At 38.7% G+C, this 12,379-nt stretch overlaps 1 protein-coding gene across 10 annotated transcripts in view; it reads right to left on the bottom strand.

Annotated features, from left to right (window-relative positions):
• LOC134535487 (E3 ubiquitin-protein ligase UBR5) overlaps positions 1–4,985 on the bottom strand; it is a 172,261-nt gene extending 167,276 nt beyond the window's left edge. For all 10 annotated transcript variants that reach the window (XM_063374610.1, XM_063374614.1, XM_063374615.1 and 7 more), the window contains exon 1: positions 4,810–4,985. In XM_063374610.1, the coding sequence (XP_063230680.1) occupies positions 4,810–4,871 (62 nt within the window). In that variant the 5' untranslated portion in view covers positions 4,872–4,985. The remainder of the gene's footprint in view (positions 1–4,809) is intronic.
• Between the last annotated feature and the right edge of the window lie 7,394 nt (positions 4,986–12,379).

Genomic DNA, 12,379 nt, shown 5'->3' with positions numbered 1-12,379 from the left:
TTTTTAATGTAGCTTAAGAATTCTCTAATTTCTCGATCAATATAACTATGAAAGACGATATTGACACCTTTCCCGCACATTTTTATCCTACAAGCGAGCTGCGAACTTAGGTGAACTGCGGAAATGTTTCCCTAGTTGCTATGCTAAAGCACAACGTTGGCAGCTGCGTCACTGTACAGGCTACCTCATGTAACTTAAAAAACTGTAATTTCTCTGAAACCAGTCAGAATTTGCAAATGCTGTTTGAAAGGTAAATGGAAAAAATATCTGCAATATTTAAAAACACCATTTTTGTATTTTATTATTTTATTCTCGGAAAAGCTGTGACGTAAGAATTTTACTGTGTTAACTTCATAAAATGTCAAGTCCTGTTCCATAATGGCATTGTATGTACACAAATAATCATTATTTTAATAGGTGGAAATGAAGCTGTTCGCTAACTAAATATCCTTTCTCAGGGTTAGCTGATTTAAAGCAAAGCTTGTAAAGCAATGCTCTAACTGATTTTTGGAGGACTTATTATTACACTCAATTAGTTACAAACTAATAGAAAAATTAAGCAAGGATTCTGCTTTGGTATTTATATATGAACGTGATGTATTAAAAGTATGTTTATTAATCCAATCAACACCGGGCACAATGAAGGTCACCAAATATTAACAAATCTTGGTAGATACATAGCAAGTGTATTTGGAGTTGTTTGAGGGGGAATATAGATGTTAGCAACTATTAGTTAGTGAATTTTTAATTTTGATCCAGAGGGCTTCAATTCCAGGATAATCAGATTTGCATTTGATGAACTGAAGGGAATTTTTGTAAAGTGATATCAAAATTCCACCACTTCTTTCCAACATTTTGAGTGTGGAGTAGTCTGATCTAAACATGAGATATTGAACCTAAGAAATAGTGAGAATTTATACTGCAACTACTAAACCATGTTTCAATAAGACAGGTAGTGTATTCCGTGTTGACTAAATTTTCAAAAACTTATGTAGTTTTGTTCTCAACCCTCTAAGATATTTGTAACATATTTCCCACTCATAGGTTAAAGGCATGCATGTTAATCTTGTGAGGTTCCTCCGGACACATTGTTATGTAATAGCAATGTTACTTTGGTTACAGAGCTTCTGTCTGATAGTACATGCCTTTTCGGTGGTATCATTTGGTAAGTTATTGCTGGCAATTTGCTTGAGATGCAATTTTACATAAAAGGGGCTAACACACAGCTAGGCCAAAAGACAGTGTTATTTATTCTGTTAAAATCTTCTAATACTGATTGATCCTTCATTACCACTTACAATAATTATTAAACTTTCAAGATTTTCTATTTGACTGTGAAGCATACATACAATCTTAGTTGGTATTGTATAAACTAAACACAACTGCTATCCATCCTGGAATAACTAAACTATAATCCATTGAAACGTAACAGTAAAGTAAAATAATCTTAAGCTTGTAAACATTTAAAAATTACTTTCGGATAACACCACCTCAATATGGTAAGAACATTAAGAATGTTCCAAAATGATAAAATTGCAAGGAAAAGAGGCTGAAACGCCAGTTTTGTTAATAATATATATGTAAAATGAATTCCAATTAAATTAAACAGTTACTTATCATTGCTAAGTATTTCCTAACATGTTAAGTTAAGAAAAGTACAGGCTAGACTATGTTTAACTTGAATGATGTGAAACATACTATATGTTGTTCAAATATTAGCTCAGTGAAGAGCTGTCCACACTGGCATGAACCAACCATGGTGTCTACACATACTTGCTGAGTAAATTTCACAACTATTTCAGCACCTTTTAAAAAACATTCCTTTAATTTTTTTTATAACACAGAGTCCAATTTTATACAAACAAAATTAAACCTCACACAAATTAAATCTACTATTCATGAGAACATCATGCAACAAAACATGCATTAGACAAATATTTTTAAGTTTATCCTAAATTACATCACGCACTCCCATACATTAAAGAGCTAATGCATCTACTAATTGATTTAAAAATTATTTTTTTTAAACCTCTTTACCTATTACCTATTCAAAAAACTAAAAAAGAAAATCAGGATTTATTAATGTTAAGAACTTAGCAAATAAGATTACAGTCATCATTCGATAATGCAGGATTCATATTTTTGGATTCTTAAATCTTCTTGGGGTATATTAGTTTATATAACACAACCCAAGTCGCTTCAGACGATGATGGAATTTGCAAAATAAATACAATTTTGTCATCTGTTCTATTTGAAATGCATTCAACTAAAGCAATCATTTATAAACAAAAATCTGAACTTTTCTAGTCTGGAATCATAGTTACAATTTATTGAAAAATCACTTGTAAATCTCTAAATAAAAGTCTTGTCCAGTCATAAATGGTCAAACAAATGTTAAGCTTCACAAGAAACAATTTATATTTCGAAGTTTCAATTTCAACACGCCATTTAAGTTAGTACACATGACACTTTTATGTATTTATGTGTATATGCATATTTGTGAATTGTGACTACCATAAATACAGAAGCATCAAAACCACACGAAAGTGCCGTGTGTTATATACGTACCTATCATATACTTTAGGTTTAGATGAATAAAACAGCATGAACCTTTGTGTAGCTATCACAGAACCTTACCAAAACCACAGTTTATTGTTTAAATCTCACATAATTTAGTGGTGACACAAAAGGCAACACAACAGTAGCGACATTTGCAAGCCTTTAAGTGGCTCTCCTCCAGAAAAACCATTTTTCAAACTCCCACTGCATTACCCCAATTTTCAAGAGTATACTTCATTACCAAGAGAGTGTGAGAGTATTATAAGTGAGCATATCAAACAGTCCACAGGTCAAAACTACACAATACTGTACTTCTCTTGGTTGGAAAGAAAGTAGGGAAAACGTATGACGTCATGGATTGGCCAATGATGACAAACTTGAATGCAGGAATGAAAAAAAGTATAGTATGAAATAATGGTAACAGTGAAATACAAAATAGCACCAAGTGTGAGTTTTAGAGAGAAAGCAGAAGCATGGTACGAGTAAGAGTGAATTAATAAATGGAATAGAATATCTTTAGGAAGAGTAAATGTGTCCAGAAGAAGTAAATTTAGTTGGTAGTAGGAAATTTATTGGATATGTGTGGTAATGATTATAGAAGTCACAAGAGAACAAGTTTGTGATTATTTATATTGAATTAATATAGTCGTAAAGTCGTAAAGTATGTGTAGTAATTGTAGTAGTGACACCAGAAAAGTGACGGTTCGTGTTCCCGATATAGAATGAATTAAATGGAGGAATAGAGGAACTATATTTCACGTAAATTTACTATATACAAGAGAAATATTGACAGTAAATAATTATTACTGTAAAGTCAAGGAAGGTAATAGGTTTTTTATGGCTTATAAATTTTTTATTTGTGGTTGTGCCATGCATTTTGTTTTCTGTTACATGAGAGGTGTGTTCTTGTGGGTTTCACATGAGATGTCAAGTTAAATATTTTGTTTGGTTAGGCGAATCATAGAATTTACTGGGTAATATGTAAATTCAATTCGTTTTGCTGTTGGTTAGTTTCGCAATCATTAAAGTGATAAAAACATGGTCATCTAATAAAAAAATAATAATTATACGTTTACATTACAATATGGTATGGATATTGATGGCGTCGTAGTCAACAAGGTTGTGCTGAAAAAATTACGACCTCCAAGATCTTACGGATCAAGCACGGGAATGGGCATTTTGGATGGGGAAGATTCACATACTGTTTTACTTAAGATAGTGTCGACAAAATAAAATTGGAGTATGGAATATATTTTTTCAGTGTAATGTTATATACTAGAATAGGGCTGAAGTATACTTTACGATACCTGAGAAGTTAAAACTTAAAAAGAATAAAAAATTAAAATATACAAAATGTACTAAACAGAGTGTGACTGTAGTAAAGAATATGATAATCTTAGATATAGTATGAACGGTTACCGTTTTATGTATTAGAATTGGTTGGTATACTGCATACTTTACAACACCCGGGATGATGATTTATTTATTTATTTTATTTGTATTCCATTGAGCCTTCTTTTGGTAGAAACCATAAGGCTATGGAACATGTCATTTAGCTACATATTTACAGTTTTAAGTATGTTTAAATCAATTTAAAATGAATAGTTAAATTATAAAATGTGGTATCGCAAAATATACTAAACCGGGAGAGATTGTTGTATACAATATGATACCGTGAGAAATATATTTTATATATCCCAACGAAGGCAATAATAATACTTCATTTGATACTAAAATCCAATGGTCTGCAATCACTAACATGGATATCTCAATACAAATACACATCAGAATATTTTATTACAATTACACGCTCTTCAAAAACACACACTTTACGGAGAATAGCCTCCACGGGCTTCAAAGGCAAGGCTACCGGAACCATGTGCGAGTATCGTATAGTAGACAAATAATTAACAATGATAATCCGAAAAATCTTGAGCAGAAGTATTGGCATTAAAGCATAACAGTAGGGTAAAACCATTCATACGTTACACAAAAACAAGCAATCATCCGACAAGACAAGCAAACTTCTAGACTATTTCACGACCATGATGACAGATTTCCCAAACTTTAATAAATGTTCATAAAATCTGCTTTGAAATAAATAAAATAACTACATCCACGATGATATCAAATTTAACTAGTTTCGTAAATGCATACCTAATTTCGTGGCCATTTCCGTCATTTTGCATCAGCCATTGAATACACTTTTCATTTCAAGGATTGTAGTGTGGCACAAAAACCAATATTTACCTGTCATTTAGCTGATCCTCCGTCCCAGGAAGTGGATGAACAACAAAATGTAAAGAAGACATCTTTTAAACGCATGCGCTTACTACAAAATAAGCCCAAATTGTCACAAAACTCTCACTCATAATTTTATCTTGATACGAGACATTCCCAACGCCATGTTTTGAGAATAGAATAGAATCACAGATACTGAAAAAACTATTCTGTACTGCCAACTATTAAAAAGGAAGATAAATCAACAAGCATTAACAATCGATGATTAAATTTGAAAACGAGAAAATTTTCCATGTATAAACAATTAGATTAAGATTAAAAAATGAAAATAATATATTATTTAATCATATCAATTAAGTTTAAGATAACGATTACAAATAGAACTATAGTAAAACAAATTTCTCTTATGCCGTATTTATATTATATTTCAAACTATTGGTTTTTATTACATCACTTCACTTTTTTATATCCAAAAACCAAATAAGAGCATTTTAATTGAGATTTATCTTGTAAATGTTCTCTGTTCCTATTACACTCTCACATTTTTGTCTAACTATATATAACATAAATAATTGAAGAATAAGATTGAAAGAAAAATTCCTTCCAATTTTCTCTATCAAATATATTTGGACATATTGACGCCGACCGCCAATGCTCCTCTATGTCGCATAGACCGCTATGTCTCATCAACGTCTCGCAAAGGCATATGCACCGAACGCACTCGTGCGCGCACCAAAGTGTAGATCGTGCAACGAGGCGAACGCCAGGCAACAAGTGCTATGTTGGCGGGAGGATCTGGTCTGGTGTGGCATATCCCTCCGCCGAACTACAACAAATGTAATTATGTATATTTTTCTACAGGTTTTTATTAGACATTATTTTCATCATTTAATATTTCATTCCTTTCAAAATTATGATTCACTGTGCGCCTTGTCCCGAACCTGGCCGGTTCAGTTTCCCGCGAAATTCACACGTTTCCGCGGGAGGGCTGGCGGGCGAGGTGGGTCGCGCGCGGTGAGAGCGGGAGTATCCGTCTGGAGCTCGGAGAGGCCGGCAGCCTTCGCGCAACGCGGAACCATCAACGTTTGCTTTCACCAACATGTAGTTTCAATGGTTATTTTCTTTCTTAATCCTTTACGTACAGTTCCGTGGTCGGCCTCAAAGTTACCATGAGGTATTTCACTTAAATAATTCAGTGCTCCAAGATGAGTGTTCTGCATATTACGTAAGTACTGTGGGAAATCTACGAGACGTTACATCGGCGCTTCACGCAACAACCTAGCTTACCAGCTAAATAGTTTCAGCCCGCACGGGGCAGCCAGTAGGCGACACATGCCACCAAACTTATTAACGAGTCAGTATCTGGGACAAGTCTAAGAGTCATGTAGAGTCACAGGAGATACAAGCCTACGTGTCATTAGCCCAGTGTAATAATGTAATATGTAGTAGTAAAGTGTTTTTCGTCGTCAGAGTATAATATGTCATGTTAGGGTTTATTCTGTAACCGCCGCACGGTATCGTGCCACCAAACTTACTAACGAGTCAATATCTGGGACAAGTCTAAGAGTCAGGTAGAGTCGCCGGAGTTACGGGCCTATGTGTCATTAGCCCAGTGTAATACGTAATGTGTAATAGTGAAGTGTTTTTGTCAGTTAGGGAATATAATGTCATGTTAGGGTTCATTCTGTAACCGCCGCATCATGTACAAGAGTACGTCCTTCGCGCGCAGTAAAATCGTGAGCCGCCACTGAGGAAGTGGGCTGCGCGTGTGACTATTCGATTCGGGACAACCGTTACGGCCAGAACAGGCAGCACTATGTATAGGGCTGTGCCGTAATAAATTCATCAGGCATCAACCAGTAACTTTGTGTTCTTCTTCAGGCGTCCTGAGTGGCCGTAACAGCTCGGGGGGCCCTACTGCGTAAACCCCTACCTCTAGCCACAAGGCCGAACCCTCCCTGAGATCACGAATCATATAAGTATCACGTAAAATTCAATGGAGGTAGTGGGGATAGCGTCAATATAACCTCACAAATGTTTTTATCGTGTCACACAATTAAAGTTCATTTTTGAACAAAGTTGTCTTTAACAATTAATTTTTTTAAATTATTTTTGATCTCACAGGAGATAAACCAAATCCATATCACCTGCAGCTTTTACAAATTACTCAAAGGTAAGCCATCTTATAGTTCCGAAACTTGATCTAAGATATGTACACATTAAATAAGTGTTTATTTTTGGTTGAATCAGTTAAAGTGAACATACATATCAGATAGAAATCCTTTAATTGCCTTTACCGTTCTAAGCAAAACTGTAACATCAGTCACGGTCAAAGACTGTCAGGGAACAAAATGAACATGTGAATAAATAGAGGAAAATTCCATTACAAATGACAAACAATAAAATACATAAATATGCCTGAAATGACAATTGAATGGATTACAAATATATGACTGGTATTCATAGAAACGTATTGAGCAAAGATTTCTAACATCTTGGCAAAGATGGTCTAGTTTCTCAAGGTGGCAGTTTCAATACTCATGTTTCATAGAATGTGAACAAGTTAAGCTTCATGAAGACTGCATACTCAAACCAGAGCTTGTTTTACATAAATAAGGCTTGACGAAGCACTTACTTAAGACAGCCGAAAAGACATGAGCATACAAGAACCTGGCTGTAACGCCCCTCGTGCCTCAAAGTTGAATTATTTTAAATTAATTAAAAAGAGCCTTGGAAACTTGCTGGGTAAGAAAAATAAGAAAATTAAGTAATTGACCAGAGGTGGCACGAGGTGGAGAACAAGATAATTTGGATCTCCCTGACACAAGCAACTTGGGAGCGGGTGGATCTTTTAAGGGAAGAAGGTATATCATAAATAAATTAACACTACACAAGTAGCTTGATCTATAGGTTCCCTGGTTTATTATTAAGGAATTTTGTGTTCGTATTATTCAAACCTGACAATAAAAATCTTAGTAAATAACAAAGTTAAAGGGGGCGCCCCAGGATTAATTAAAACAATACATATTAAACCTTAAAAAAAATTATTACATAATCAAAAATTTAAAAATTGCACCAAATTTGAATGTCCCAACAATTACATCGATGATTAGTTTTATTGAATCTACATATTCTTGAGGAAAGCACTGTTCGCTGGTAGGCTATTCATTCGATTAATGTAGTTCGTAGCTAGAAAGTGGGGGGGGGGGGGGGGATGTTGATTTCACATTACCACCCGGGTCTTCAAAAAATAACGTCGGGACGCGGAAACCTCTCTTCTAACGTGACCCGCAGTGGAGGTGCAGGACCACGAGCTGGGAGCAATTTGTCTCTCCAGCACTTCGACCCTGTCTGAAACCCAAATCAAATCCAAAACGAATTAGACTTGCTTCCAGACAGTCCTATACCGTCGGCGCAAAAGGCCAACAAACGGGAATGGGGGGAAAAAGGCCGGATTACTCACCAACCAGGGTGTAGAGTTCGGAGCTCACTAGGTGTCCCGCGCCGACATCAGGATGCCGCGGACCGAGAAGTCAGGATGCGCGGACGAAACCAGAATTTTTAGAATTAAATAAGAAGAAATAAAAATTTAACTACGCATGACTTTTCTACAAACTACCTCTGCCTGGCTACTGTACAAACGGGATCACATCCCTTAAGCAAACTGACTACATTCTCGTGCACGCGAAAATCACCGTTCCCGCAAAAAGCCTCTTAGCGCAGAGGACGTAGAAGAGACGTGGTCAGTAGCCGAGGTGAGAGGGCTGAGTGCCCCGCAATCGGCCAAAGCACCTAATTAAATCGGGCGGTAAGGCCCCGGGTCAAAGGAGGGGGTAGGTTCGGTTCTAAGCCGAAAATTTCCGAAGGAGTACGAGGCGGTCGTGACAACAACACGACATGCGCGCTCTCTACCGGACCGAAACGAAAGCAAAGAACAATCGACTTCTCCGGGCCGCGAGAGGAAAGCATAGTGCCTTATGGCACCGCGACGCTGCCTTCTAGCGGCGTAAGGGGGAACTACTTGAGGTGGTGAGCAGACTTGCCACCAGGTGTCATGAGGGTAAGCTCTGCACGCTGGCGACCAGGCCCGCGGTTACTTTTTCCTGCCGCTAGGTTTCGCGAAGGTCTCTTTAGGTCTCTTGGCTAAGTTCATGTCAGGTCACTGCTCCTGGATTTCTCAGAACTAAAGTGATGGGGAAAGAGAGGAAGGGGGGGGGGGGCAGAAATAGCCACTAAGGTGGGAACGCAGCTCCACTGGAGACTGCTTCGTGACGAGACATGCTTTTCTCAGCAGGCCTCTACAAGGTAGCAGCTTGCAGCCCAGGAGCTGCTCGAAGCAGTTTTGGTCATGCAGGGAATTAAAATTACAAACTCGGGACGTGACTGCAGGCGAGAGAAATTTCAACCGGGCTGACCATGTCCACATTAGACAGCAAAATATCAGATTGGCCCCCTGGGAAGGGGCTTCGGTCCACTGGCACAAAGTTTAAATCGGTGGCGTACACCGGCCTAACAAAAGGTAAATCACCCCCATTAACCACCAGATAAATTTAAAAAAATGGAAACCCCAAAAAATTTTAAAATTATAGAATAAATTAAAAAAGTGACGAAATGCCTAATTTCCGGCACATGGCCGACTGGACTCATTCATTAAAAACTCTGCTACATTTCATACAGAGCACTGAAACCCCAGAATTTGAGACTATTTACAGTAGCTACTTTTCCTACTACTTTTCCTCATTAGGTAACTGCTCCCTGATGATGGCGACTGTAATGTTGACCGAAATGTTGGTATATCATCTGCCAAGGACACGGCTACAACCCAGAAGCCAAGCTACTTCAGACAATGGCAGTGAAAGCCTGCAAACATTATTACCGAATACTAACATGTCTTAATTTTAATTTTTATTTACATAAATTAATTTATAAGTATACACACATACATTTCCCTTTCTAGTTTAGTATAGGCTGACTGGCAGCCTGGCGAGAAACGACACCTAGTCGCCCCCGAACAAACCAGCTTCCCCCAAACCCAATGCGGACATAAAGTCCAAGTGCCCGACCCACGAATGGTAGACTCTTTCTACTCTGTCAAACTCTTCTTTCTGAACTATCCCAATGTTTCCCGTAACTAACCTGATGAAGTAAATGCATGAAATTTTGCATCTCGCATGTAAGTGCCCAGGGTTTCCCCTGTGTCTATGTAGGTTTTACCTGGGCCCAACTTATCTAGTTTTTAGTCTAGAGTTATGAAGTGAAGGAAGTTAGTCATGTCGCCAATCGCAGTCATGGCTGGCCAATACCCTCCTAGCAAATGATGCATGCTACCTTACCCGCATGGCTTAAACCCAGCATGAGTAGAGCATATAGGCTTCGGCCTGATACGCACTTAAACTCCTCTCTAACCCAGACCCCTCCTAAATATTTCCTGACTACTGCAAGTTTTCGGCTAAAGCAGTTGTTGCTAAATGCATATACAGAAAACCTGTTGAGCCAGCTAGAAAAAGTGAACAGTACATTTATTTTGACAAGCTTGACGTCGTCCGACCGAAGGCCACCCTAAAGCCCGACCTGCAACCGCCAGTATTCAACCCCGCTAACGGAACACGTCCCTAGCCATGGTCCACCCGAGTCAGGCGAGCCACCAGCAACCAAGGTAGAACCCGGCCCCCTAATAAACAGACCGACATTGCAGCCGACCACGTTGCAAAAACAAACACAGAATATTAAACAATATTATGTATAAATTATAAGTTGATTAACGAAAGTGCGACGTAGGAGTGCCCGGGCACTCACGTGTGTAAATACGTCGATACGTGTATGAGTGTCCCCCTGGCGGCCTTCTGCCTAGATTGGTTAATTAACCATGTGCCATAATTATTAAACCCTTGTATTCGTTATTAACCCCCACCAGAGCAGTCCGGCAAGAGACGAACAGTCGCTGCTGTGACGTATATTTAGAGGACATAATTCGTAAACATACTAACTCCAATTTGTAGAAGGGACGAGTGATGTTATTTAGTCTTTATAATTAATGTAGGAATTTAGCGCCCTTAAAATCTCTTATTAACGTGTCACATTAGAAACTAATGTAATGAGGTCAACCCTGGCGCGAGGGCCACCGAGCCTCGGCCGGGCGCCATTACATCACGACAGTACAGCGCGACTCGTGGACCGGGGCGGACACACGTCCCACGGAGAGGCATCATCCATTGTCTGCAATGAACTCACTTCTGGTAATTATAGTCACTCCTCGAAACCTCTTTTTACTTATCTCTCCGTGCGTACCCGGTCCAATTTTCGGTCCAGGACTTAATCCGGCCGCATAACTTTTAAAACCCCCTGCACCACACTTGGTCTGCGGGGTAGTTTCAGCATACGGCACGGGCCGCCTCCCGAAGAACAGAACTTTAACTAAAACCAGTCGCTCTGGCGCTGACACCACCCCGTAAGGGAACTTGAGCGAATTTAGCTGCGGTCCGCGCTCCACTACAGTGGACGCGAACACCGCCTCGAGACATTGATATACGGGATTGGCCGCCTCCAATCGCCCTCACCCCTCTTTTGAGTAACCAGGCTCAGAACCGCCTAGTGCCACGCTAATACGTAATATTTAGTAACTTTGTGCTACGCCTTGAATCTAGAACGTTTTCTTTTGTAAACTTGTGCGACGCGCCACCGCGTAACATTCAATAAACTTGTGCAACGCACCTTCGCGTAACATTTTTTGTGAACTTGTGCCATGTCTTATTACGTAACTTTCAAACTAACTTTGTGTAATTGTGTAACTTCTGTATTTTGTGACATCATCCTCTGTACGACGTGGCATGTAATCAACGGTATTACACCAAGCCCACAGTCGCATGAATAAACGACACACGTCATTTGTTGCATCACTTCAGCGTCTGATTAATTAACCATACGACTCCCAACCACCGCCAAGTAGGGAATTCCTCATAACCCACGCAACACCGCCGACGGTCCTAGTGGGCCACGCAGGGCAACCGACCCCACGACCCACCTATCGACTAGAAACAGAGCTAGTCTGACGCCCACCCGGAAACACTGCATCGACAACCGCCATTCCCGCTAGGAGCCGCACCGGGACTCGAGCCCGAGACCCCGGACGACGGCAAGCTTACCTCAATCGCTTGTTGTAGTTGTTATGGGTGCACAATAATTTGTTTGAATACAGTGAATTATTAAATATTTAGTTTTTCTTTGGGGTGCAGGTGTGTATGGTATAGTAGTGTTTTTAAAGAATTAATTTTTAAAGATCACAATTAAAGTGTTTTTTTTTTCAAGAAGTAATACCTTGAGTGAAGATTGTTTTATATTATTTTGTTTTAAAAGAAAACCATATAATTATTTTAAAAAAATTGAAATTGTAGCCTTTTTCATGCGGGTTACTGTAAATTTTCGGCGCATGCAATTTTTGCTAAATGCATATATAGATAATGTGTCGGCCCAGCAAGGAAACGTGAAGGGTAAATTTTGTTAATATATCTTATAGCAATCGCTGGGTGAGGTTCTAATGTGTGCATAATACTTGGTTTGATTGCAGTGAATTTTTTTTTTC

The sequence above is a fragment of the Bacillus rossius genome, chromosome 8 (assembly GCF_032445375.1).
Source record: "Bacillus rossius redtenbacheri isolate Brsri chromosome 8, Brsri_v3, whole genome shotgun sequence".
NCBI lineage: Eukaryota > Metazoa > Arthropoda > Insecta > Phasmatodea > Bacillidae > Bacillus > Bacillus rossius.
The sequence above is the reverse complement of the archived record's forward strand: the minus strand, read 5'-3'. Positions and strand labels throughout refer to the sequence as shown.